The sequence below is a fragment of the Dipodomys merriami genome, unplaced genomic scaffold (assembly GCF_024711535.1).
Source record: "Dipodomys merriami isolate MVZ:Mamm:240054 unplaced genomic scaffold, mDipMer1.0.p SCAF_11, whole genome shotgun sequence".
NCBI classification, from domain to species: domain Eukaryota; kingdom Metazoa; phylum Chordata; class Mammalia; order Rodentia; family Heteromyidae; genus Dipodomys; species Dipodomys merriami.
Genome location: NW_027202382.1, coordinates 47,566,447 through 47,594,104, shown reverse-complemented (window position 1 = coordinate 47,594,104; position 27,658 = coordinate 47,566,447). Strand labels below are relative to the sequence as shown.

The following is a 27,658-nucleotide window of genomic DNA, read 5'->3' as shown; positions in this document are numbered from 1 at the left end:
TGAGACTACAGGCTGTGGGTCCGGCTCACTCCCCACTGTCCCTGTTCCCGGGCACTTCAGAGGTCCCTCTGCCATTCCTGGCCGTGGACCGCAAGTGGAAGAGGGCCTGCCTGTGTGGTCTCCACTGTCGTTCCTGACCTTGTCCCCAGCCAGTGGAAGCTGGAAGAGAGAGGGAGGCGGGAGAGGGGCAGGAGGTCCACACACCACGGGGTGTGACCTCGGGTGCCGTCAGCAGCCGCCAGGACCTTTAGGCCCAACGCTCCTGCTGCCATGCAGCATGTTCCAACCTGCGGGCCAGGCCGGCTGCCCACTGTTCCTTCCCTCCCCCAGGCTGCCATCACACCAGCCCTTCCACCCGGGTGCCTTGCCCCGCCCCAACCAGATGAACATGTCTCTTCTTCAAGGTGCATCTCGAGCCGCAGCCATTGAGAAGTGACAGGGGCCTCTGCTGGGCAGGCCTTGCCCTCCTACCACGTGTGGCGCTGTGGCTCAAGTGGTAGCTTTGAATACAAAGAGGCTCAGGGACAGCGCCCAGGCCCTGAGTTCAAGTCCCACAACTGACAAAACAAAGAAAAAAGAGTAAGGAGAGATGGGGGTCATTTGAGTTTCTCTAGTTGCCCACCCCCTTACATCCACATCCTTCTGTCCTGAGACCTGCCAGGGTCAGACTGTTCATAGCCTCGTCCACTGGCTGAGGAGGGACGGTTGTCATTTCATCAGTGGTCACTATATGAGACCTGGTGAGAGCCGGGTGCCGGCTCGTGCAGGGTGGTGGTGTGCTGGGTGCTAGGTGGCTCAGCAGTCCTTAAGGACAAGCCCTGGTTCAGGTGGATGCCAGCCCCCCGTGTGGGACTTGGGTGCTTCTATCCACCCGCTGGGCTTTGCAGGCCTCACAGGTCAGGATTCCGAGCCATGCCGCGTCCCGGGAAGGAGCAGTGCCCTGGGCCTGGGAGCTTCTCTCCCCGAAAGCCACACACAGCTGCTCAGTCTGATGTCGCCGGTTGGATTCCAGGCTGAGGGGCTGGTGTACGGGCCAGGGGACAGGCCTGAGAACTAGGCCTGTTCACGCCCACGCCCAGCACACGTCAGTGCCTGTGTTTGCTCTTTCCCACTCCTTGTGTGGTGTTGGCCCATCCCAGACCCAGCAGGCAGAAATGGGCTCATGGGGCGGGTGGGGCTGGGTCTGCCGTGTCCCTGGTGGGTGAGGACCCAGGGTGGAAGGCTGGCAGATCAGAGGGGGCTGTGGCCTGTGCTGGGGGTGGGGATGGGGGGTGGGTAGTCTCCAACTAGGGCTTTCCTCGCCAGCTCCTCCCTACCATCCTGTCAAGTAGGGCCAAGGAGGAGCCCCAGGCCCGGTCCCCCCCCCCAGGCCCGGTCTCCCCCCCCAGGCCTGGTCTGCCCCCCAGGCCTGGTCCCCCTCCCCCAGGCCCAGTCCCCCCTCCCCCAGGCCTGGGCCATCTTGGGTGGGTCTGTCTGGGGGGGGGAGGGATCTCTACAGGCCACCTCCAGTGCTCCTGGTGGGGCAGGGGGGCCTCTTCCCTGTCACACATGGCCACTGGCAGCTCACGGGCTCTCCAGCCTGGCACCTGTGATCAGAGCTGGCCACGTGTTGCCACTGTGACATTGATAAGCCCCTCTGCCCAAGTGCTGGCTTTGGACCTTGGCTGGCACAGCCTAACGCGGATGGGGGTGGGGTGGGTGAGGGAGGTGGGGGTACAGGAGTTAGGTGGTGCAGAGGAGGCTCGCTCAGGGAGGATGGAGCGGGGAAGCTCACTTAGGGAAATTGGTTGGAGAGGCTCGCTCACGGAGGCTTGTGCTCAGCGAGGATGGCTGGGGAGGCTCTCGGGGAGGCTGGCACGGGGAGGCTCGCACTCAGGGAGGCTCGCACTCAGGGAGGCTCTTGGGGAGGCTGGCGAGGCTGGCGCGGGGAGGCTCGCGCTCAGGGAGGATGGCTGGAAGGCTCTCGGGGAGGCTGGCGCGGGGAGGCTCGCACTCAGGGAGGATGGCTGGAAGGCTCTCGGGGAGGGTGGTGCGGGGAGTCCCCCCCCCCCCCCCCGTGGCCCCTTGCAGGTAGCCCGCATCTGGGCAGGAGCCCTTCCTGTCTCTTTCCACGCAAACCAATGATGAATTTTCAAGTCGGCCGAGAACTACCCCAGGAATAAAAATAGCCCGGGCCGCCTGGGTCCGACGTCTCCGGCCTGGCGCCCGGGGGGCACGGTGGGCCGGGGCCGGGGCGTCGGGCGCGGGCCGGTCCCGGAGGAGGGCCTCAGTCTCCCCGGTGCGCCAGTGCGAGGCCTCTCTTGGGCCACCCGCGGGTCGCGGTCCCCGCGCGGCCCGGGCCGGCCGCCCCTTTGTGCGGCCGCGCAGACAATGGCCGGGCCGCGGGCTCGGGGCCCCGCCGCCGCCGCCGCCACGGTCTCTCCGGCAGGCTGGGAGGGAATCCCCCCCCCCGCCCCCGTCCTCCCCCACGCCGCCACCTCGCGGCTCCCGGGAACCCCTGGCGGACGCAAACTTGCAAGTTTGCAGGGCGCTCGCAACTCGGCGGCGGGCGGCGAGCGCGGGGCGGCGGCGGCGGCGGCGGGCGGGGCGGGGCGCGCACCGGCGGGCGGGCGGGGCGAGCGGCGGCGGCGGCGGCGGCGCTGCGCCGAGTCCGCGCCCGTCGCGGGCCCCCCGCCGCCCCCCCCCCCCCCCCCGCGCCGCGGGCCGGGCCGGAGCGAGGCGGGCGCGCGCGCGGCGGGGGCGCGGGCGGCGGGCGCGCGCGCGGCGGGGGCGCGCAGGCACAAGTAGTTTACATTGTTGGGCGACTTTTGCAACAACTCGCCGCGCCGCGGCCTCCGCGCGCCGCCGCCGCCGCCGCCGCCGCCGCCGGCTCCCCGCCGCCCGGGCCCGGGCCGGCCGCGCCGGGGGCCGCCGCGCCGCTCGCCCCGCCGCTCCGCCGCCGGCCGGGCATGAGTTAGTCGCGGACATGGACACCAAACACTTCCTGCCGCTCGGTGAGTGCCGGCCGCCGGGCCGGGCCGGGCCGGGCGGGGACGGGGGCCGGGGCCGGGCCCCGGGGCCGGCCGGCGGGGCGGGGGCGCGTGCGCGGCGTGCGCGCCGTGCGGGGGGGGGGGCGCCCGCGCCCCGGCCTCCCCGCGAGTTCGGGCGCTGGCCTGGGCAGGGGGCGGCCGGGCCGCGGGGCAACTTTTCCCGGGCGCGGGCGCGGGGCGCCGGGCGCGCTCGGGGCTGGAGAGGCCCCGCCGCCAGCGTGCGCCCCCGGTTCTCCCCGGTCCCCCCCGGGCTCCCCGGACCCCCCGGGCCGCGCCGCGCCGCACGGCGGGAGCAACTTCTGCGCGCGCTCCCCCGCGGGCCCCGGGCCTCCCCGGCACCGGGACGCGGGCGGCGCGCCGGGCCCCGGGGGCCTCCGCGTCGCCGGCCGGCCGTTCCCAGCAGGCCCGCCGGCCCGGGCGTCCTGTCCGCCCGGGAAGCAAACTGCGACCCCCTCCCTGCCAGGCCCAGCCGCGCAGGTCGCCCCGCGGGGCTCCGGGGCTCCCCACCGCGGCGCCCCACGCTGCTCCCCGGGGTCGGACAGCCCAGAGGCGGGGGAGGGGGGGTGGGGTCAGCGTCCCTGTCCTGCCACCGTCCCGCCGGCCGCTCCGGCCCCGGACGGCCTGCCCAGCGCGGGCATGCGCAGCGGGCATGGCCGGGGGCCCCCAGCCGTCGCTGCCCCCGGGCCTTGGGAGCCATTGGGTAGCAGAGATGGGGGGGTGGCTTTATAAATGAGCGCGGGGAAGGATATTAATTTGGTGCTGGGGACGGCAGCCGGGCTGTCAGGGTGGTGAACGATTTGTGCTGAATGGAAATGAAGACGGCTGATGAGGAAGGACCCGGGACCGGGGCTCAGCCTGGACACGCGGAGCTGCTCCGCGCCCAGCCCCGCCGCGGGGCACTCCCCGCCCGCCCCCGTGTGAGGGCCAGGGACTGGGCGCAGGCCCTCTGCGGGGTGACCGGAAGAGGGGATTCCGAGTTGGGGAAAGCTGTGCAGACTGGCTGGCCGGGTGGCCCAGATGAGGGCTTTGGGGCTTGGGCCGGGAGCTGTCCTCGGGTGAGCTCTGGGGTTCCAGTCCTCAGCTTGAGGACTTGAGCCCCGTGTTGTAGAGGAGAAGCTGGTGGGGTGAGGCTGTGTTTATATGGTCTACCAAGCGGTGGATTTGGACCCCCAGCCTGGGGATGCTGGGGTGCACGCCACAGATAAAAAAGCTAGAGGTCTGTGACTGACATTGTGGGGCCTGCTATGGGCCTGGCTGGGGCTCCTGTGGGGGACAGCAGCACCCCCTCCCTCACCCACTTAAAGCTTTCTCATGGCACTGGATTCTCCGGAGAGTTGCTTTTGGAAGAGGAATGGCCCAGCTTTGTCTCTGGCTCCTAAACGTGTCCAGGGCTGCACTTTGGCTAGTCCTGGGAACAGAACAAGTCTGTGCCCTGACACAGCCCAGCTGGGAGTTGGCACATGTGGGCAGGACTGGGGACCAGAATGCCCAGGGTAGCAGTGCTGGAATTCCGGTGAGGAGGAGAGCTTGTGCTGCAAAGCCCCTGGACTTTGGTGGACTGGACCCGGATCCTCCCCCCTCCCCCAAGAGGCTTGGAGTCCCTCGTTCACACAGTGGCAGCTTTCTGGACACAGCCTGTGGCCTCCCAGGAAGCCCCTGCCCCAGGGCTGAGTAGCAAGCCCTGAGCTCTGCTTACATTTTACTTTTTCTTAAGCTTGTGACCAGCTCTGGAGTTCAGCGCAGTTGAAGGTCCATTTAAGCAGCCACTTGCCTAAGCCCTTTTGTCAACAGTCTAATCCCTCCTGGGGATGAGTGTCAGAGGACCTGGCTTGTCCAGGGCTCTGCTGGCTGCCCAGGACAGACCGGAAGCTGCTGGCGAGGCCTGACTGTCCTTTTCAGTCGTGGAGCCATTTGAGGGGTCGGCGTTGTGGGGGCTTCCTCCTCTTCCCACTGTCAATGGGGCTCGGTGGGCCCAGAAGTCTCTCAGCCACGAGACACTGAGCCGATTAGTGTGGGGCAGCTCTGGATGAGAAGCAAGCCTAGGGTAGCCGCCCGAGGCGGCTCCTGCTTCCTGGCCCTGCTCCCAGGGCTGGTTTACTCCATACCCGTTGGGGATGAGGCCTCAGCCTGGACTGAGCCCTGGGATACTGAGGCTGAGTTTGCAAAGTCCAGAGGTCCCAGACCCTCCTTTACTATTAACTCGCCTGCAGGTCACCAGGCGGCTGGAGGCAAGCTTTAGACCCCCTGACCATCTCCTTGGGGAACATTTGGGAACTTGGGTGAGCTTGGAGCCTGGGTGAGGGGCTTCTTGTAACATCGGAGCCCTTGGAACCCAAAATAGAGCACATTCCGGGCCTCCCAAAATAACAGGGTCACGTGACTCCCAGGAGGCGGGCTTGGAGTCCAGCTCGGGCCTGACTAGGCAGTTTGTGGCTAGGTTCAGGCATGGCCGACTGGGGTGTTTGTTTTGGTAAACTCCAGAGGGAGCCCTGTTTATTGACTGGGGAAGTGTTAGGGCTAGAAAAATGGTCTGCATGCTGGTCTATGACCATGGCCTGGCTGACTCCCATCCTCGGCTGAGCATGCGGCCCAGATGAGGGCCAGGCCGGCTGGGCCCCTCCGAGAGGCCGGCGGATGGAAGACCAGGTCGGTGTGGCTCCGTTCCTCGGGGTGTGTGAGGTGCAGAGCAGAGCCAGCAGCGCGGTCACGTGGGGAGTCTGCCACGGGCTGGCTCCCAGCTCCACCAGGACCAAGGCGGCTCTTCCAGCTGTGCCTGTCCTTCAGGGCCTGCTGCAAGGCGCCTCCTCTGGGAGACTCCTCTGATTGCCCTGCCAGGACCCTGTCCCAGCTCCGCTGTGACTGGGAGAAGGTACCCAGAGCACTTGTGGAATCGTTCTGGGCACTGAGTGCTCAGGCCTGCCTGCACCCTCCCCCGGAAGGCTGGCGGTACATGCTGGGTCTGGGGTCTGGAGGGCCTGGTGTGTGGACAGGGTACTCGCCCACAGCCTGAGAGGTTGCCTGGGCTTCCTTTCTTGGGTGACGTGGAGTCATACTGTAGATTGAGCTTTTCAGGGTTGGGGTCTCTGGAGCAGGTCTTGTCCTGTGGAAAGGATGGTTCTGGGCTTGGCCCAGCTGTCCCGCAGATGCAGGCCAGGACAAGCCAAGTCCTGCCCTCTTTCCCTTCTCCCCAGTCTACAAGCTTGTAGGCCCCAGCCTGGAGGCAGTCCTTAGCTGGTTTGTTCATATAGGAACTGGCTCTGGCCAGGCTCAGCATGGGGCTGGGCCTGGACTCTCTCTCCTGGTGTCTTGATGATAGCGTGGGGTAAGGGGTCACCGTCTAGAGCCTGCATCCGGAGTCTCATCAGGCAGGTTAATTTCCTGGATGCAGTGGGAGGTGGGAGAGGGCCAGTCCCTGTCCGCTGCTGTAGTGTGTGCTTGTTGGAGGATGCTGTTCAGCATTCTCTCTCTCCTGCATGGACCCTTTGCCACTCATCTTCCCCTCCGTGACCACAGGCTTTGCTATGGCCACAGAGTGTCCGGCTGGACCTGGAGGACTAGTACTGTGGGAGAACTTGCCTGGCTTGCATCTGCGCATGCTCTTCCCAAGTGCTGGGTAGGCAGCCTGCTTTGCCAGGCTGACTGGAGCTTACAGAGCTCTGTTTGTGGGGTGTGTCTCCTTTCCCAAGGTGAGGCCTGCAGCCAGGTCCTCCCAGGGCCTCCGGCCTAGGTGGGGTGGGGCCAGGTCTCCGGGTTGGACGCAAATGGGCCTGAGGATCGCTGGTGTCTCCAATGTGTGTGTGGAGGGGGGATAGGGAAAGGACATGGGCATTGCCTGCTCCAGGAGCCTCACCTATCCCTGCTGGGTTCCCTGGCCAGCCCCTGACCTCTGCGTAACTGTTCCCAAGGCCCGTGGGGTTGGGTGGGACAAGGGCCTGCGTGTGTCTACGCCCACCCAAGCCTGGTGCGAGATGTTCTAGCAGCCCTGCCCCAGTGCCTCACAGACAGGGAAATTGCACCCTAGAGTTACAAAGCAATTGTCTAGCTCAGCAGCTGAATGAGCGGGAACAGGAGCACAAAGTGGTGAAGGAAGATTGGCCAGGCTGCAGTGTGTGTGTGTGTTGCGGGGGGCGGGCAAAGGGTAGGAGCACGGGCAGGGCCTGGGTGAGCATGCAGATGTGCACCTGTGCTGGTACCACCAGGTGCTGGCCTGTGCCCCTGTCCCGTGCAAGGCGATAGGTGGCAAGGTGAGCCTCTCTCTCTGGTGGGACCTCATGCGGGCGGGAGGACAGCTCATTCTGTGTCCCCCACTCCTAACGTCCCCAGGACCCCCTATCCCTATGAAGATGCTGGTGGCTCCAGTGGGCCTTGCAGAGGCTTCGGGGATCCCGCCACTTGGTGGGGTTCACACGGCAGCCTGCTCCTCCCTGCTTTTTCTCAGCATATTGATTTTCAGCTGGGCCCAGCTTCTAGCTGCAGCTGAGCCAGACCTGACTGGGGTGGGGGCTTTGGCCCAGCACAAGCATCTTCAAACCCCTCATTTTCCCACCCCTCATCTTCCTGCCTGTCGCGCCCCCCCGAGATGCCTGCCGGCCAGCAGACTCGCACCCTGCCCCGTTCCCTGTGAGTCTCCCCATGACTACTCTGATCTTGACTGGTTTGTCTTGATCCCTCTAGGGAAATCCAGACCCCCACCCCACCCCCTACTCCAGGGTCCCCCGAGCCATGGTCAGCCATGGGACAGCGGACAGCCGGAGCACTGGCAGGGCTGTCTGTCTGGCACAAGCTCCAGAGGGTCCGGGGCAGAAGCCAGGTGAGGACAGCCACGCGGAGGCCACTCTGGTTATCTTTGTGGTCTCCGCCCCCAGCTTGCACGTGTACATGCGTGTAAACCCACGTGCACCCCAAGACTGGGTCCTGAGGGTATGACAGACCCTTCCTAAGGAGGGCAGAGCCCTGCTGTGGGCACCTGCCTGACCCTGAAGCCCACGGGGCTGGTGGCAGAGGAGAAGCTTTCTGCCCAGCCTGCTGGTGTGGGCTGTAGGGGAGGGCAATGGCACTAGCACCAGACAAAGGTGCAAAGGCTGGCCCGGAGGGGTGAGGCGGGGGTGAGGCTGGGGAGGTGGTGGGTTCTAGACAGCTGGGATCGGGCCCCCCATGCGGGCGCTGAGGTGGGGTTGGGAGGGGAGTGTGTCCTCTCTGGCTCTCTGACTAGGTGGGCCTGGGGTTCTCTCAATGGTCCTTCACGCTGGTCCTGTCTGGGCTGGGCTGGGGGCTTCCGGGAGGCATAGGATGGCCGTTGACAGGCCTGGGGGAGGGGTTGCCCTTCCTGTCGGGGACCCTGCCCTCCTTGCCAGCTCCTGTCCGTCTCCTGCCCTTCAGCCCTCCCCGCTCTGCAGTTAGCCCCTTCTTGGCTTGTAGTCCCTGAGTGAGACCCTCCCCCTGTTCACTGAGCCTGCATGCCCTGGGGGACCTGTGCCCTCGGGGACTGAGGGGAAGGCGCCAGGACACTTCGGTGGTTTAGAGGCCAAGCCCGGGCCTCGGAAAAAGGGCAGGCTCAGAGCGGTGGATGGAGTGTGTGCAGAGGGGAGTGGGAGGCCTGGGTGCCCAGGTCAAGGCTGGGGTCCCGTGGGCCGTGGTGGACTTCGGGAAGTAGCGTGCTGGGATCTGGGTGGGAGGGGGTGGAGCACCGAAGGAAGAGTGCACTAGGCTCAGGCCAGGCTCTGTGTAAATCCTGAAGCCACCATGGACAAACCCCGCGGAGTTCAAAGCCAGTTGGTGCAGAGTGGCGCTGTAATGAGGTTACTGATTCAACTGGCTTCCTGGTGCCGCTGCCCAGATCGCAGGGAGGCCGGGAAGCCCCAGGGAGGGGTCTAAGTATCCCATAATTGACCAATTTAGCTTAAGTGTCCGTACTGGCCCCGGGCAGAGGTCAGCCGGTGACAGCCGGGTGGCCGCCGTTGTTGCTCCTGGCCCTGGCAGCTCCGTGTCCAAGCCCTCAAAGCGAGCTTGGGTAGCTTGCTGCAGGGCTCCCCGGCTGCGTGGCCCTCCCCCACGGTCCCAGGCCACTGCAGCCCACGCCTGTTCTCCGGGTTCACAGTGGGGGTGCCGGATGGCCCTCCGCTGCTCACAGGTCTTCTCTGCTGCTGGCACTCACGTCTCCAAGGGGCTGGAGGACCCCTCCCCAGTGGGCGCTGAGACCCACCAGCCGCGGCAGAGCAAGTGCATGCTTCACCGTGGTGGGCTTAGGCTGTGCTGGTTTGATCCCAGGCCTGGATCCTGACGGTGGGCTCGGCACGTGCATGGGTCTGCTCTTGACAGCGGCCCCCTTCTGCTTTTCCTGCTGCGTGCTCCTCAGAACCAGGGTGACACTCCCCCGGAGTGTGTGCACGGGCCCTGGTGGTGGCAGTGCGTGTGGAGCCCTTCCCGCGTGGGCTGCTGTGAGGGGAGGCTGGGTGGGAACAAGAGGCTCAGGGAGGTTGATGGGTGGGCCTCGGCTCCAGGCCAGGAAGGGCAGCCGGAGGCTCTCGTGGGCACATTCGGGTCTGAGCCCTGGTGCTATGCAGAGCCTCCTGTCCCCCGACAGCAGTGTCTGTGACAAGCCTCACCCAGAGCGGTGACCAAGGTCACTGCAGCTGCCCCAGGCTTGCATGAGAGGCCCTGGGCAGCTCTGGGCACCCCTGGTGCTCATTGGCGGGCTTGGACGGTAGTCAGCGGGAGGCCTGCTCTTGCACTGACTGCGCAGGGCATAGTCTGGGGCTGCCCAGCTGGCTGCGTGGCCCTGAGCGGACTCTTTCCCCGCTCTGGGACCTTGGCTTTGTCCTGTTGGACTCTGGATGTGCTGCTGGCTGGTGTAGTTGAGACTCAGCCTTTAGGCTCCCCGGCAGAGGGGGCAGGTCCCTGGGATCTAGGAAACCATGGGTTCTGAGCCGGCCAGGAGTGGGGCTCCTGTGGCTGCCACAGCTCCGCCTGGCTCTGGGTTTGGATGAGGGGCGCCAGGGGCAAGGGGCGTGTATTGTAGGAACTGTGGCCCTTAGGAATCGGGATGTCAGGACAGCAGCGTAGGGTCCACAGATGAGTGGGGTCAGTTCTGTGCCAGCTGCCATCTGAGGCCACGCCAGCCTTCTCTTCTTAGGCTCTCCCCTCTGGAACTTTCCATGGCTCCCCATTGCCCCTACATGGAAGCCAGGCCCAATATCCAGTGTCAGATGTCTCTGTTGCTCCCTTGCCTTGTCAGCCCCTCCCCCTCCTCCTCTTGCCCCTTCCCAGCCGTGTCACGTTTAACACTTAGTGTCCCATGTGACACCGAGTGCCAGCTCCTACTCTAGGGCAGTGTGGCCTACAGCTAGCAAACTCACCTGTCATGTATCTGGGGACATTTGTAATCTCTGTAGAGGTGATGTCATGGTTGGATTTTGAAGGAGGAGTAGGAGTTTGTTGGGTAGGTCGTAGAATTAAGGCAGAAGCTATCGGTTCAGGGAGGGGATGCCCAGGTGGGCACGGGTGTAAGTTCTGTCCCGCAGGCTTTGGAAGGCTCTGACTGCTTGGACAGGCTCCGTGGCCTACCCCTTGCCAGCTGGGTCATAGGTCTGTGGGGGTGTGGTTGGCTGGTCTGGGAATAATTAACCCTCTTGAGGAGCTGTGGCTGGGGTCTGTGGCTAGTTGCAAGGTGGGGTCTCTGGGGCCTGGCCCGGCCCCCTCTGAGCTGCCTGTCCCAAAGGATGTGGAGTGTGACCGTGCTGGTCTAGCCTAGCTCGTCAGTGCCCAGCACGGGGAGCGTGGCTTTGCGTGACCCATGCCTGGTGAAGCATACGGGAGCTCTCCCACCTCACCAGCCTGTCTCTAGACCCCTCGGCCCAGGCCTGTGGCCACCGTGTGGGCAGCTGTGCCCAGGAACCCTCGTCTGTGGGGGCTGTGTGGTGGCCCCGCCCTCCCTGCCTGCTGGGGGAGCACAGCTCTGAGGGTCCAGAGTCCACAGGAGGCGGCCCAGCCACCCCACGTGGCCCTGCTCATGGACTTTCTGCCCAGGATCAAGGTCGAGGAGGGGCGGGGAGGTGGGGGCCTTAGTCATTGGGTGCCGGGCCACCCCGGGCCCTGAAGCCTGGGCCGGGTGTGGGCGGGCAGGCCGCTACCCCCTCTCAGGCACCCTGGGTACAAGGTTAGGGCGCTAGCCCCTGTCTAGTGGGGCCTGCTGCTGGGGACCCTGGGGCCTGACGCAGAGAGGCCAGGCGGCAGTGGTCTTCGGCTGCTAGACCAGAGCAGGAGGTGCGCTCGGGGCTGCTGGTTGTGCTGCCGTCCCGTCCCCACCCTGAGGCCTGTGACTTGGAGCATTGCTCCCTTCCTTTTACTGGAGTCCCCCCGGCAGCCAGGAAGGAAGGATGTTAGCGAGTGACCCTGCTGCCGCCCACCAGCACCCTTGGCTGACGTCCCTCACCGGGCACGGCCTTTCCCGCTGTCCCCCAGGCCTCAGCGCGTTTCCCAACGCAGGCTCGGAGGCCCCTGTCGTCCAGGGAGGCTGGCTCTTGTTTGCTGCTGAGCAGTCAGCGCCAGACGCTGTGCACGCCTTGTGTTTGCTGAATGAGTTAATGCTCTGCAGCCTCCCCTACCTCCCCGGGCCTCCCAGGCCCAGAAATGTTCTGAGGAATGAGCCCAGCCCTCCAGCAGAAGGTATTACACTCACTCATTGCCACTGCTGGCCTTACGCCAGGAGGGAAGTCCTGTTGTGTGTCTAGCCTGGTGCGGCTTCCTGGGAATGGCAGGAACCTTGCACTTGAGATTCTGTGGACCGGCCCTGGCGCTCAGGGCCCTGGAGGCTCTAGGAGGGAGCAAGGCTGCAGCTGCACTGTGCGTGCGTGCGTGCGTGCGTGCTCCCTCCATGGCCAGCCCCCTCCCCAGCTTGGCTCACGATGGATGCAGCTGCCACCTGCTGCTGGGCAGAGCTTGAGATTCTGTGGGCGCAGGTTCCACGAAGAGGGATGGACCCTCGGCCCCAAATACTCCCCAAGTGGGGACCAGACTCCTGCCTTGGCCAGATGCAGCTTACTGAAACTTGTAGACCTTGTGGGAGGTCCTAGCTAGCCAAGAAGGCTGAGACAATCCCCATTCATCTGTTGTCTGTCTGTCCGTCCAGCCATCCATCCACAAATCCAGCCACAATCATCTAGTCCATGCTGGCTACTAGGAAGAGAGAGCTAAGCCAGGCTCTGCCTCAGAGTGAGGTAGCCTGGTGCTGTCTAGGCTGCCATCAGACGGTGGGTCCAGATTTCCTTAGGCCTCTCTGTGCCTCCGTTCGCTTATCTGCAAAGGTGTGCGGCCTCTTCCCACAGGGCATGGGTTTGGTGATAGGTGTCAGGTTGTGTGGCTCTCGGTGCCCAGGGTGGATAGCAGTGGCGTTCTTGTTTCCACTATGGGGTGGGGATGGGGTGAGTGTGGCCGTGGAAGGTGTACCAGAGGTATGTGGTGGGTTGGGTCATGAAGGACGTGTAGGAGTTTGTTAGGGAGAAATTAGTTCTGTATCCTCACCCCTAAGTTTAGCTCTGGCGTAAGGGGTTTCTGGTGCTGAGCTCATGGGTGCCCTCACAGGGCAGTGTGCCTCCCTGTGGGACAGTGGAGGCGCTGGCCTCCAGCAGCTGCACCCCTAGTCAAAGCGTGAGTGAGTATGGTGATGTGAGGGGTGTGAGAGGATGATTCCTTCAGCTCAGCCCGCGGTATGCCAGCCTGGGGGTGCCAGGCCATTCCCAGCAGCTCTAGGTGTGCAGGCTGGCCTCCTGGAAGAGGGCATCTGGGAAGGCCTAGGGTTCAGGGTGTGCAGGGTAGAGGCTGGTGGGGACAAGGATGGCCGGTCGAGAGGTGTCCGTGTGCGGGGGGTCAGCTCTCGTGCACAAGTGGGCGGGCACTCTGGCATAGGCCATGTGGTTGGTCAACCCCACTGGGGGAGAGCAGAGTGGCGGTCCAAGAAAAGGGAGGACAGAGGGCAGGCATGGGTGGGTCCCAGGGCGTTCAGGGCAGGAGGCCCTGCGTCTTGTGCCCTGTGGTATGCAGCTGTACACATGGAGGGGGCAGGCCCTCACTCTGCTGCTGGGAGCGGCTGCCGGGCGCTGGGGTCTTGACCAGTGATTCAGTAACCAGTCCTGGGGTACTGACTAGACCAGGGTGCTGACTGGAGCGGGCAGCGGAGTTGACCAGGTGGGGGTACTGACCGGATGGGGCAGGTGTGAAGTATGAGGTGCTCTAGGATGCTGTCCCCAGGAGAAGACCCGAGGAGCCTAGTGGGGGGGTCCCAGGACAGGGCCCTTCCAGGCTTTCTGGAGGACACAGCCCTTGAGCCAGGTGTTGGGAAGGACCCCACCTCCATCTGCACCCCAGGCCTGTCCTGCTGGGCACCATGGCTTTGCCCGGACAGTTCTAGCGGCAGATCTGAAGCTAAGGGCAGTGTTGGGACTGTGAGCTAGCTGGTACCAGGGTGAGGGCACGGACAGATGCAGGGCCTCTTGTGGTCTGGTAGAACCCCTCTTCCTGCCCAGCACAGGGCCCATTTGCCATCTGCCTGCTGAGAAATGCATGAGGCCCGTGTCACATTCACGATACCCTGGTCCTGGGTGGTTGTCCACCTGGTATAGATATAGCTCTGACTTCTCCGCTTGTAGTGTCCCAGGCTAGGGAGGGCTGCCCTGGGCCCTGCGTCTGTGTCCAGGCTGTGCAGAGCATCTACAGAGACATCCCCTGGTCCCGGAAGGCTTGGCAGTGGGCATTGGAACTCGGCTGTTTATGGAGCTCAGGATGTGGCTGTGTGGCTCCTGGCACACAGCTGAGCTGTCCCCCTCTAGCCTGGTGGCATTGTCTGTGCGCCTTCTTCAGCCTGGAGGGTGGGTGGTTGTTGGGGGTGCAGTCATGGCTGGTCACGTGACCTTGCTGGCTTATTCCTGGGCCACATGGCTGGTGTTTGTGGGGCCGCCTTGGGTCAGGGTGTGTGTGTCGTCCTGGCCATGGGCCACTTCTGCTTTACTACTCAGTCCATGGTCCAGGGGCACTCCTTCCTGGTCACTCTGATGTCCCCCAGGTGGCAGGGTCATGGGCAAGGTCACGCTGCATCCCTGGCTAGCTGCTTGGGAAGGGCTGTGTTGTTCCCTGTGCCTCTGGCTGAGGCGGGGGATGGGCGCCTGTGAAGTCCCTCTGCAGTGAGTGGCCAGGACTTATCTGCTTGTGACAGTTACTGTGTCTCCTGTGCTGGACAGCAGGGCCTGCTCATGGTCAGTTGGCGTGTGGGGGAGGGGCTCTCTGGAGCCCACATGGCCCTGGACATGGCCGATAAGCTGTGAAGTTCATTATCGGAGCGGGACAGCAGCCTCGCAATGCTGGTCATGATTCCAGCCTTGTGCAGAGGCCGACCGGACACCTGCTCAGCCCCGTGGGCCTTGTAGGAGAGGGGACAGGCCACGTTGGGGACCCCCAGAGCTCAGCCTGCTGGCCCTGGGCCTCTGTCCTGCTGATTGCTCCAATCTTGGCCAGCTGCCCTGCCTGCCTCTCTCCACCTCCCTCTCTCCCTCCGCCTCCTTCTTTCCCACCCTCCTCCCTTTTCCTCCTCCCTCCCTCCCTCCCTGGCTGCCTTCCTGAGAACAACACTGTGATTGTCACCGCTGTCTGCCTCCCCCTGTGGCCTCCAAACTTGGTCATTGGCAGCCCCTGCAGGGGGACCTGCGGCCTTCCCCCAGGCATCTGAACTGCTGGCTGTTAAAGTGCCTGGAGTCTGAGCAGGGTTGGCACTTCCCCACTGTGGGGGGTGGCAGAAGGGGGCAACTCCAGGGAACGAGGACTCCAGACCTCTGTCCTCAGCCATTACATCCTTGCACCTTGCTGTGGTGTCCCCACATCATGCGCTGGCCAGTTCAGGGGGCCTCAGCCTGAAGCCCTCTTGTCTTCTGCCTAGCCCTCTTCTGTGTCTTGAAAGCGGAGCCATTGAGAGTGCAGGGGCTGGCAGGCTGGCTTAGGAGCCGGGGTTCCCACCCAGAGCACGCATGTCTGAGCCTCTGTGTGCACATGTGTACAAGCATGTGTCCCTGGGTCTGCCCATGCAGTATCCACATGAGAGCAGGTATGTCTGCACACCTGTTTCCAGACCACGATTGCCCATGGCCAGTCTCTAGGTATTGTCCGTGTGTGAGCTTTGTCCTTGTTCCTTTTCCCTGCCAGCCAGCATTTGTAAGCTCAGGACTGACGGCGGGGGGCTGGAAAGGCCAGGGGCCTGGCCAGCACTTGTCAGGGGCCTGCACAGAGGCATGGAAGGTCGTAGGTCAGGTGATTTTCAGGGAGGGAGCAGTGGGCAGGGCCCTGGGCAACGTGAGCTGGCTGGGAGTGAGGCGTTCTCTAAGGACAGGCCCAGCTACTTGTTGGGGACTCGGAGGGCAGAGAGCACATGTATGTTCTGGAACGACCTCCGGCTGGCAGGGGACGGTCATGCCAGTGGCACAGCCCCTTGGAGAGGTGTGAGGGGGTGGACGTCAGAGCCAGTGGTGGGGACGAGAGGCTCCTGCGTGTGGTGAGGAGCACTGAAGCGGTGCATTGTGGGGCAGGGGCCTTGTGATGGCACTCTGTCCAGGCCCAGACTCTGCCAGTGTCACTGGACCTCTGCAGCCCTCTGATTCTACCCTCAGGGAGCACTGCTGCCTGGCCTGGCCTCAAGAGGCAGCGGGAAAGGCCGCGCGGCCGTGGAGAGCAGGGGCTGCGGCCCAGGCCACCTCCCTGCGTCCTGGCTGGGAAGGGTCTCAGCTTCAGGATCAGAGCTGCTCTTCTGTGTATGGCTGTGCCATGGGAGAGGAGGCCGGTCCAGGCATGCAGTGTGTGCAGCACAGTGCGTGTGAGCTGGTGTGAGCCCTGGAACATGCAGTGTAGTGTGGGTGAGTGGCGTGAACCCCGGAAAGGCATGGAAGGGAAGGGTAGGAAGGAAGGCTTCCTCTCATTGTGCACATGAGGAAATTGAGGTCTCAGAGAGCTGCCTGTGGGGGGCGGGGGTGAGCTGAGGGCCAGGCAGCCTCTAGTCCAGCCTCTGTCTCCTGTGTGTCCCGGTGGGGTGGCTGGCTGGGGACGGGGGGGGGGGCGGGGGGGGCAGGCCCGTGATCAGCTCTAACCTTTGCATCAGGAGATGGGTTCTGGCTTTCCCCGAAGGAGCCAAAGCTGGGGCAGATAGGTTAGGCACTGGTTATCTGCAGAGTTGGCATTTGAACACCCGCCCCCGCCCCCCCCCCCATTCTCGGACTCCCTTTGAGATGCTTCCTGCTGAGTCCGAGGTGCTTGGGCCAGCTCTGTGTGGCAGCTGGGGGGCGGGGCGCTGCGTCTGGGGGGGCCTGGGGTTGAGCCTGCCCTGGAGATGCCTGCTTTCCTACACAAACAACCAGGGCTAGCTAGGGAAATTTTATTTTTATTTCCTATTTTTACTTCCCCGTTGGCTGCTTTTAGCAATGCTGGGTTAGGTAGGCCCCCCGCCCTTCAGTCTCCACCCGGCTTCCTGGCCGACCGGCTCGGAGCACTGGGGCGGGGGGTGGGGTTGGGGGGAGGCAGCCGGGGCTTTGGGGGGAAGGGGTGTTCCTCTTTGCTGACATTTCTGCCAGGTGGCTTTCCTGCTCCTTTGGGAACAGCTTTGGGCAGTAGGTGGTGCCTGACTCAGTTTCCCCTTCCCCCCATCCCCCCACCCCCGAGTTCTTTCTGGTGGTGTGTGGTGGGATGGGTTGCACACTCCATGTACCGCCTCGGGCCTGGTTGGGCAGATGTGGGCAGGGCTGGGTCACGGCTCGCGCAGACTTCCTACCAACCCTGGCCAGGCTACCCAAGAAACCCGTCCCAGGCGGGAGTCAGCGTCTCCATAGCTTGCCGTGGGGGCTGTCTCACTGAGGGGTCCACCTGGACTCTCCTGCCCTGGAGCCGGCTTTGGCTGCCTGGCCCACATAGCTGGGCCGCATGCTGGTGTTGGAAGGAGGTGACGTCCTGAGCCAAGGGTCGGATGGGGGCCGGCCAGCCGGTGTCCAGCCAGCGTGGTGGTCACAGTCAGAACCCTGGAGAGGGCCTTGCCCTGTTCCCTGGGAGGAGGGCCGAGAGAGGCTGCCCGGGGCCTGGGCCTTCAGCGTGGGTGGCTGGCGGACCTGTGTGCTCCCGTGGTTTCGCTTGTGTTTGTTTAGCAGTACTGGGGTTTGAACTCAGAGCCTCGTGCTCGCCAGGCAGGGGCTCCCCTCCATCCCTGCTTCCCTGCTTAGCGGCATCCCAGGCAGGTGGCACAGGAAAGGGGAAGGGTTGCTTAGGACCCTGGTGGGCAGATGAGGGTGCCTGGAACAGCAGGTGCCAGGAGTGGCCTTCGGGAGAGGGGGCTGGTGGGCACAGCCCCCGCAGGCCAGGCCCCCTGACGGGAGAGTGGCGCTGCCCAGCCTCTGTTCCAGGCCGTCCTGCCCTAGCTGGCTTGGTCCTATGCACCTGGTGGATGTGGCCTTCATGGTATAAGTGGTGTGGGAGGTGGGACTCCGGGGAGGCCCGTGGGTGCCCAGGGCTGTTGCTAATCCTTGGGTTAGAGGCCAGGAAACTGAATTCCATGGCAGAAGGGAAGGCACCTCTGCCCCTGGACCTGGGCACCACCACAGGCCTCTGCTCTAAGCTGTGCATCTTGGGCAGCCGCGTCTCCCTCTCGGAGCCTGTTTCCTCCTCTGTGAAGTGGTGATGCCACATGCCTTCGAGTGGCCAGGAGGGTAACTGACGCAGGGCCTGTCCCTCAGTTCTGACCTGAAAAGCGGGGCGGTGGCTGGGGGCTGCTCTGAACCTCGGCGCCGCGCCCGACTCCATGCTGTGGCTTGTGGGATGCATCGTGGAGCTGCTGGTGTGCATTCTGGGCACTTCCCTGAGGAGGGCCGGCGGAGGATGGCTGCTTTGGGGAGGATGCTAGGACGTGCAGCTTGCCCCTCACCCCTACCAGCGTTTGCAGCGACCAGAGGCAGTCCAGAAGGGAGGCTGGGCGGATGGGCTGCTCTGTGTCCCGTGTCCACCAAGCCCCCAAGGGTGCAGGCTTCTCTGTCCTGCTCTGTTCTTTCACTTCCTCCCTAAGGGAGGGCTGGGCTGGGCAGCAGCTTGGTCAGCAGATTGGTCAGCAGAACAACCCTGTGTTCGGTGGCCCTCAGGTCCTCAGGTGGGTTTAGCCTTGTGCTGAGCCCAGGCTCCTGGCAGCCATGCTCTGTGTGTTCCCATGCCTGGCCCTCTTTCAAGCCTTCCCTGTCTGTCCTTAGCTCCAGTGTCTGTTGCTGGAGGCCACCTGGTCCCCCCATGGCTCCTGCCCTCCCCGTGAGCTCATGGTGTATGGGTTGCTGGGGACCAGCCTGCCTGCACCTTGCAGCCCCCATACCAGTCTGCTGCTCTGCCCGGCCGGGGCCTCGGTGTCCCCAGCGCTCCCAGCGCTGACACGTGAGGCTGTCCTGGGTGCAGTGGGCTGGGTGCAGCGTCCACAGCGCTGCAGCCTGGCACGCGGTCGGTGCCAGCATTCTCGGGCTCCGCTTCCTGCTCTAGCAGCCCTCCGGAAGGGGCTGTGATTGGGTTTGCCCTGTGTGCCTGACTCAGCAGCCACAGCGTGGGGAAATGGAGGTTTTTCTCGACAAAAACCCCAAGCCTGCACACCCGCCCAGGCCCAGATTCTGTGCATGAGGTGGGTGCGGGGATGGTTGTTCCTGCCTCTGTGGTCCCAGGAGGAGGACGGGGTTGGGCTGGAGCTCAGGTGCCGGCAGGTGCATCCTTCCTCCCCAATGCCTGTACTGCTCCCTCGCTTCCCGTTGGGACAGGCGTCTGCCCAATGCCCGCTCCTCCAGGCAGCTCTCCAGGAGTGCTGTGCTTCCTTCTGCTGCAGTGCCAGACCTTTCCCAAGTCCTCTTCCATAGCTGGCCGTGGCCTCTGACCCTGTGGGCCCCGGGACCCTGACTTAGCCCACTCTGACTGTCTGTTCTGTGCAGGACCAGGTGTCTCTTTCTCCTTGTGGCGGTGGCTTTGTGGGGTTGTTGTGGCTCTGTGTCTCTCTGGCTGGTGCCCGGGACCTTCGGGCATGGGCTGCAGGTCCTGCTGCGTCTCCCGGCACTGCTCCAGGAGGCGTTTGTAAGAGCTGGCTGGGCCTTGACCCCATTTGGGAGGGGGGTTCCCCTGTACTTGCTCCCACCTTTTCTAGCTCCCCCTTGTAGAGCCTAAAACCTGGGGTGGGGGCCCCCACTGGAGTGGCAAGGGTTGTTTGGGCTCTCAGAGATGCTGGGGACACCAGGCGTGGAGGAGGCCTGGTCAGGACCCCACCATGCCTGACCGATCCATTCATAGAGAGGGCACCTGGCTGACACAGGCCACAGGAGGCCCAAGGGCAGCGAGCAGCCTGAGCTGCAGGCCTGGGCCAGACCCCGCCTTGGCTGGGCTGGGTCACAGGGGGTGGCAGGTGGGCAGGGGAGATGGACCCTGGGCCTTCACTCTGGACTGCATGGGATGGCCACTTGGAGGGCTGGGCAGATAAAGGGTTAAAGAACCCAGGGAAGTAATAATGTTTCTAATTTTCCTGTGTGATTTAATAAAAATGTAAATTACTGGGCGGTCGACTCTCACTGCCACGGTGTTGGCCGAGATTAATTGCGGGCGCTTGCTGGTCAGCTTGCCTTTGTCTCTGTTCCCCGGGTGGGCCGGTCCCTCGTGTGCCCGGGAGGCCAGGTACTAAGGGGCAGACAGCCCGCCCTCCACTCGGGTGGCAGCCGGAGTGTATGAGCATCTGCTGAGGAGGAGGGCCACAGGGTGGCCTGGCCGCTCAGAGCTGCCCCTCGACCTGCCGAGGCGCAGGGTGTCCGGGCGCTGCGCTGGCGATGGTCAAGTCCTGGGCACGTGGAGGGTGACCCTGGTTGGGTGAGAAGGAGCCCCTGTGGGCACATTGTGTGCACAGTCCCCCGCGGGGGTGGGGGGGCTGATCGCCGGGCGGCTGCCGTGGGGATTCGCAGGGAGCAGAGCCAGATGGGGTGCGAGAAGGGGTGCTGGGCCCGCCCTGGCCGGGCTGCGGGAGGGGAGCATGGGTTCCACAGTGAGGCCTGAAACCAACCAGAGGCCACTGGCCGTGGGCTGCTTTGAGGGGAGAGGCTGCTGGCCCTGGCATGGGGTGACTGCGTGGTGCCCTGGGGGCTGGTGGTGGGCAGAGCTGTGCAAGCTCAGGGCAGCGGTGTGAAGGCCTCTGTACGGACGTCCTGCCCCAGCCCCCAGCCCCAAGTTGACCTCTGTCTCAGAGGCGTCTTTGAGGGCAGTCACCCGCCGACGCTCGTGTCTGGTCCAGGTGGCTGACTGAGGGGAATGCTGGCTCCTGCCCGGTATATCTGGCCGGTGCTCGGTGCAGGCCTCAGCCTCCCTGGGTGCTGAGGCAGGGTGCTGGCCTAGGTCACAGCCCCCCGGGAGAGCCCCACTTGTGCATGGCAGCTCTGTGGTGGAGGTTGGGCGAGGCTCTGGGAGGCCGGGGTGGGAAGGTGGCCCTGCTGAGGGCAGGCCATGCCGGGCCTGTGTGTCCGCCCCGGGGGGCGGCGGCTGGCCCTGCAGGCCCTGATTCCCTGCCTTGGGGGAGCCCCGCTCCCCTGGCAACCCTGCTGTCTGCCTGGGCCTTTCTCCCGTTCCCGCTCTGGCGGCTCAGGCAGCACATCTCCACTGGGGCACTGGGCCTGGCTGGCGGTGGTTTCTAGAATCTCCGCAGGGGTCCAGAAGGAGTGACAAGAGTGGCCCTGGAAGTGGGTGAGGGGGAGAGGTCAGTGTGGAGGGCCAGGCAAGGTGGTTCCTACCTATCATACCAGCCGCTTGGGAGGTAGAGATTGAGAGGATCCGCCTTGTAGGCCAGTCTGGGAAAAAAGTTGACAAGGCTCCCATTTCAATGGCAAGCTGGACATGGTAAGGCATCTTGTATTCCCAGTCAGGGGAGAGGCAGAGTTAGGAGGAGTCAGCCTCAGGCAAAGCTCCATACCTTACCTAAAAGTAACTGAAGAGTAAAGGACCGAGGCCTGACGCAAGTGGTAGAGTGTCTGCCTAGCAAGCATGAAGCCCTGAGCTCAAACCTTAGTATCACCACCACCCAAGAAAGGCCTGCTGTGGGGAGGCCGCTGTCCTGTCTTTTGCAGGACAGAGCAGGTCTCATGGGTCCCTGCAGAGCCTCAGCAGCTGGCGGTGTGGGTCAGGGCTGACCTGTGGGTGTGGGGTCAGCGTCTGGGCACCTGGGCTGGGCAGAGGAGCTCACCTAGATGGGCCACGTGCAGCGGATGTGAGACCACTCTGTACCCTTGTCGGCTTGTCTCAGGATATTTGGGGGTCTTTAGTCCCACACTTGTACCCCAGGAATTGCAGCTCTGTGCTAATTCCCAGGGGCCCAGCCTGCCTGGGCGGTGTCCATCTGGGGAGACTGTGCAGAGGGGGGACGGTGGGGAGGGGCGGGTAGGCAGAAGGTGAGTGTGGGCACCTTGTGTTAGGAGTGGTGCTCATAGTGAGCGCCTCGCTGACTGTAACACCTGCCACCCTCTTGCTGGCCGGCTGGGCTGCCACTGGGATGACATGTGTGGTCACCCAGGCACTGGTGGGTCTCCATTCCCAGCCCTGATCCTGAATCATGCCTCTGTCCAGAGCTCAGTCAGGTCTCGGGTCAGGAAGAGCCGGTCAACCAGATGGCCGGGCGGGGCACATCTGCCCAGCAACACCAGAGGATGCCGTGCCAGTCGCTCTTTGATTAAGCAGCCTGTCGGGCTGACTGGTCAGCTGGTCAGCGTCAGTCCCGCCCGCACAGGATGGGGAGCCCACTGGCAGAGGGGCTTCAGGGTGCCATGTCTGCCCACCCTAGCACTGCTGGTGCCACCCCTCTCCCTTTCCCCTACTTGTCAGCTATGCTTTTGGATGGCCTTTTGCCACTCTGGGCCTCCGTTTCCCCATCTGTAAAAGGGAGACGGCTGTCTTTGCCTTGTGGGTGGTGGCTCAGAGCCTGGCACACCATGTCTCAGTGCATTGATGGTGTGCTGTGGTTGGGGCCCCTAGGGGCTGCTGGGGGAGCCTTGTGCCCCTCCCGAGTCCTGTGGTTTCCTGCGGTGTCTTCTCCGTAGTGGCCCAGCAAGTACTGGCCACAGCAGCAGGGGGATGGTATGTGTCCCTGTGCACTCTGGCACTCCGCCTGCCCGCCCCCACCCCCCCTCAGCCCTGGCCCAGGCCCCCCTCCTCCAGGAGAGGCCCTGCTGGGGCTCTGCCCTGGTCCTGTTTCCATTCAGAGATGGGCAGGCACTGTGGTAGGGCCACTCTGCTAGCTTCCATGGAGCCCACGTGAGACACAGTCCTAGGGCCGGCTGCCCTGGTGGCACATCACCCTCTGGCACCACGTCTGCCCCTGCCCCGTGGCACAGGAGCTGTCCCCTGCTGTGTTGACTCTGCCAGGGACTGCATGTCACCGCCATAGGAAAAAGGTCCTTCCTCTCAGGGGGCCACCTTGAGCTGGTCCCCGGCCTGGGCTTGGTGAGGAGTGTGTAGCCTTGGGGTGCCAGTGCCGGGTGGGTGTCGGAGCTGGTGCTGGCACTGAGGGGCTGGGCCTCGGGGCCCGCCTGGGACAGTACATATGTCAGGGACCTGTTTCTCCTATAAGCGGTTGGACGGGCAGGAACTGGGGTAGGGAGGTGGGAAGTTGCAGGGCCTCTGGGCTGCCCTGTCCTGTTTGGGGTGTGTGTAAGTGGTTGGGATGGGGGTGGGGTAGGCCCTGAGGGAGGGTGGGAGGGGACCGGGACAGGCTGTGAGCAGGTCCACCCTTGTGGGCCCCAGGTCCCGTATCTTCCCTACCCTGGGAGCCCCGAGCGGGCAGCCATCCTACGCCTTGGGAAACGCAATCCCTCCCAGGGCCTGTGAATATTTTATCAGCGTATTAAAAATTGAAGCGTAAGGTCCCCTCTCCTGAGGGCGAGATGGGGGCGGGGCACCCTCTCTGTTTCAGGCTGGTTTGCATATTTTTCTTGGTAATGGAGCCATGTCAATTAGAAAATGACATTGCTGTTTAAAATGTTGTTCTGGATCCTCTTTAATGAAGGCCGAGATGTAATAACCAGCCTGCCGCTGTGAATGAATTTTTAACCATCAGCATGAGAGGTGAATCACGCAAAGTGGGCTTTGTGGGACGGAGAAGGTGTGCGGGACCTGGGGTGATAATGGAGACTGTGAAGGGTTGCAGCTCAGGCTGGGTGTGCCTATGCGTGTGTGCGTGCATGCGTGGGTTGCTGGGCAGGAGACCTGGGGGCAGACCCATGTCTGATTCCCTGGGCCCCTGGGTGAGAGCCAGGGTCCCGGGAGGCTGAGCAGGGCAGGGGTTTTATCCAGGGGAAGGTGCTCTGGGTGCGGGGCTGGTGACCAGCTGTGTGGCTTTGATCTTGAGCAGGGGCGGCGCGGCCTGGCTGGCCCCCGCACAGCAGCCGGTGAGGGCCTCTCACCAGAGCAGCTGATGTGTGAGGCCACGTGGACCGTCCAGCCTGTGGCTGCTCTCTAGTTTGCTTTGCTTGGTGGTCCAGGCCCAGGGGACCCTGGCGGTGTTCTGTGTGTCCTGGGGCTCAGCTTGCCCCGGGGGGTGTCAGCTGCCTGCCAGGACTGACTGAGATGGAGATTTTCAGGCCAGGGCTGTCTGCAGCGTGGGGCTGGTGGCCCAGTGTTTCTGTGAGCACAGCCGTGGCTCCGTGGTCCATTCCCCATGGGCATGTGACATAGTCAGCACCTCTGAGCTCCCTTCTCCCCCCTCTTGGCCTCTCTGGATAGAGAAGGGGCTGGGTCAGCCAGGAGTACTTTGTGACGCACTCTTGTTCCTGACTTACTGGAGTAAGGAAGCCAGTCTTCAATTCTACTTTTCTTTCTGCGTTCTTTTTTCCCCTTGGGTCCTCTGCCCCTCTGCCTTAGAGCACCAGTGGTGCTCATGACTTTTGGAGTCAGCCCTGGGGTGCAGGTCGGGCCAGGATCCTTTATGGCTGGAGAGCCATGGCATAGAGTCCCCTTCCGGGAGCCAGGAAGAAGGCTGCTGATGTAGCTGGGAGGGGTGGCCTGGAGCTGGGGGGGTGGGGGGAGGCTGGGGTTTGAGGAAAAAGCCAGGATTACAGTTTTGAAACAATAGCAAACACCATGCTGAGCAGGCTCAGCTGGGGAGGGAAGCATGTTTATTTTCCTACACCGAAGTGCTGCTAGAATCCTGCTTGTAAATCTCTCGAAGGTGGCTTTCCTTATTTGTTTTTATGCCTGTCCTAGGGCTTGAATTTAGGGTCTTAGCTCCATTTCTGGCTTTCTGGTGTGAATTGGAGATAGGAGGCTCAAGGACTTTACTGCCTGGGCTGGTTTCGAACCTTGATCCTCAGATCTCAGCCTCTTGAGTAGATAGGATGATAGGCGTGAGCCACTGGTGCCGGGCCGGGATGGGATTTCCGATGGTGGTGGGGGAACCTCAGGCCAGTCTGATGTAGTTTGATGTGTACGTACACACAGCCGTGTTCACCAGCACTGCACCTCTGTCCCCGCGTGCTGGGTCACTGGTGGCCTGGTCACGGTCCTTCTCACTCTTCAGCTCTCAGCTCCTTTGCAGAACGTTGCAGTACAAGGCACCGGCCACCTGGTGCCCAGCAGGGCTCCAGGGCACCGTGGAGGGATGGTCTATGCATGCCCCTCTTGCAGGTGTCAGGGGGAAGATGCCCTGTCTCGGCTACCCCTGCCCTTCCCCAGGGCTGGAGGCCCAGGTGTCTTGGGGCACGGTCACCGAGCCTCTGGAGGCTTTGGAACGCAGGTCATCCCCAGATCTGTGAGTTCATCCGCCTGGGCAGCTGTGGTGTGTAGGGTGCGTCCCATTCTGTGGCTGAAGATTTGTGATCTCAGAGTCTTTCAGGCTGCGTGTCCCTGAGGTAGGCCTGAGCCCCTGAGGTGCCCTGCGACTGGACTGCAGTGGGCCTGACGTGCTGCAGTGGACAGCTGGTCTCAGGCCCCAGGGAAGGGGCCGCGGTGGGGGGCGTGGGGGAACCACAGCAGCGGGGGCACAGGCGGGGGGACCACAGGCAGAGGGGCACGGGGATGGGGTGCACAGGCAGGGCTAGGATGACATTGCCGCTGCTGCCTTGGTGTAAGGATCAGACTGCCCCTTGGAAAGTGCAGTGTGTGTTCCTGCTTGTTGTGCTGGGCTGGCAGCAGCCTGGCCAGGGCCGTGTTCAGAGGCAGGTGGGGATGGGGCGCTGCCATGGCCTGCGGGCTGCAGCTGTTGGTGGCTGACCTCTGGGGTACCTGTCAGCACCTGCAGGACTTCCCGCTGCTGCCCTTGCGACCCATCCTCTGAGCCAGCGTCCGCCACGCCATTGCAGCCTGTGGGAAGGCTGGCAGTGAGCATGGAGCGGAAGAGGGAACAGCCCTTGGGGGGGGGGGGAGGGGCTGTCCCGTGGACTGTCTGGATCACCAGAGGGGCCTTTTGATTCCTGAGGTGTGTGCACCCAGGGGGATCCATTCTAGAAGAGCCCAGGTTCTAGTAGCACATATGTGCTTCTCCCCTTGCTTCTTTAGGCCTTTAAGGATTTTAGGAGAGGGCCGGGCTACCCAGCCCTACAGGCCAGAGCCCTATGTCCCTCACTGCACTTGCTCATGGCCACCACTCCAGGGAGCCAGGGGACAAGCATGCTGGGAGAAAGGGGAGGATGGGGGAGAACTTGTCTCCATTTCTGTCGTTCTCCCCCCAGTCCTCAGAAGAAGATGCAGACCCAGGTGCCCAACGTCTGTATTATGGGCTTGGGGATTAGGAGCAGCATCCTGCGGGGCCATGTGTGTCCCTCTATCCATGTGAGCTCACTGCTGGGGCAGGAGGGCTCCTGCAGAGGGCCTGCTGGTGGCACTGTCCCCAGAAGGGCATCCCGAAGCCCAGCTGCCTCTCAGCCGCTCATGGCCAGTTGGGGGGCATTGTATAGACCCATGGCTCCTTCCAGCCTCTGTTTCCCCACCTGTTCCCTCCAGAGCTGGTAGGTGATGGAGACGAAGCCATGCTTCCTGGCAGGTCGGCCAACCCTGGACATGCCTGGGGATGTTATTGGTTTATCTTTCCTTAGCTTGTGAGGCAGGGAGCGAGGCAGAGGCCCAGGCCCAGAATTAGAACCCCTGTGCTAGGGAGCTTGACCCTGGCCTTTGGGCCCTGTTCAGCATTCAGCAGCCCAGCAGGCGGGCTTACTCAGGCAAGTAGGGACTGGTCGATGTGCAATAGTGGCTGGGCAGGGAGCTCCTCCCAGGCCCGGCCCAGCCCTGCCCCGACCTGCCCCGGGGTCTTTTCTTTGGAAAGCTTGCTGGCATCTTCTCCCAGTGGAGCAGAGGCTGGGAGGAGTCGGGGCTGCTCCCAGGTGTCAGAAAAGCTCGAGGAGGGGCTTCTGCAGGCGTGGGACTTCCACACCCCGCTTTGTGGGGTGCCTTGGGGTGGTGGTTGGGCCTGCTCCCCTGTGTAGCACAGTGGCTGTGCTCCAGGGCTGTCCCTGTGGGACCTGGGTCAGCCCGGCCTTGCCCTGCTGACCTGGAGCCCTGCTTTCTCCAGCCCCACCTTAACCTGCGGGAAGAGCATGGCTCTTAAAGATGACCCTCCCTGGGAACTCTGGGGCCTTGGACTTGTTACTTCACCCATCTGGTTCTCAAGTTTCTGACCAGGAAACTGGACCTACCACTGCTTTTTTTTTTTAGTGGTGGTGGTGGTGGGTGGGGCGGTAGAAAATCACAGACTAGCTCACACCTGGGGCTCAGCGGGCTGTGGTCTACACCCTGGGGGCTCTGCCAGCTGACACAGAGGGTGCAGGAGTAGGTGCCTTGTCCAGTGAGTGTATGGTCCATGAGCGCTGATGGTGTGCCAGACACTGCGGGACACCAGATCAGAGTGGGGACCCTGGATAGGGAGCAGGGACCCTGGATAGGGAGCAGGGACCCTGGATAGGGAGCAGGGACCCCGGATAGGGAGCAGGGACCCCGGATAGGGAGCAGGAATCCCGGATAGGGAGCAGGGACCTCGGATAGGGAGCAGGGACCCCGGATAGGGAGCAGGGACCCCGGATAGGGAGCAGGGACCTCGGATAGGGAGCAGGGACCCCGGATAGGGAGCAGGGACCCCGATGGGCGAGGGTGGGGTAGGAATGGGATCAGTTTGACTGGTGGCCTAGTGCTTTCCTAGTATGGGAAAGGGTGTTTTTCCCAGGTGAAGCCCCTGGCAGGCCGCTGGCCTTGCCTGGGAGCTGCTCAGTCACCAGTCCTGGTGACTCCCACAGGGGTATCTCCTTGGGACCTTCTCTGTCTGCCTTCCTCCCTGTCTCTGGGACTCCTGCCTAGGCACAGCACCCAGCACTGCAGAGATCCTGAGTGGTGGGAGACAAAGGCACGGCCAGGGTAGAAACAAAGCAAAGACCAGCAGAAAGAACAGCCCCCCCCAAACCCAGTCCCCCAACCCAGCCCCCAAGCCCAGCCCCACCCCCAAACCCAGCCCCCACCCCCAAACCCAGCCCCCAAATCCTAACCCTGCCCCCAACCCCCCAACCCAGCCCCCACCCCCCAAACCCAGCCCCCAGCCCCTAAACCCAGCCCCCAGCCCCCAGCCCACGCTGAGCTCCTTATCCCTCTTATCA

At 63.5% G+C, this 27,658-nt stretch overlaps 1 protein-coding gene across 3 annotated transcripts in view; it reads left to right on the top strand.

The window, feature by feature from the left end:
- The window catches only part of Rxra (retinoid X receptor alpha), a 191,881-nt gene that overhangs the window by 98,348 nt on the left and 65,875 nt on the right, over window positions 1-27,658 (top strand). Inside the window, exon 1 of one of the 3 annotated variants that reach the window (XM_070014977.1) lies at window positions 2,806-2,993. The exons of 1 other annotated variant lie outside the window; for it this stretch is intronic. In XM_070014977.1, coding sequence (XP_069871078.1) covers window positions 2,966-2,993 — 28 coding nt within the window. In that variant the 5' untranslated portion in view covers window positions 2,806-2,965. Of the gene's footprint in view, window positions 1-2,805; window positions 2,994-5,518; window positions 5,676-27,658 lie in introns of those variants that run through there. One more of the 3 variants, XM_070014979.1, reaches the window with a different exon arrangement.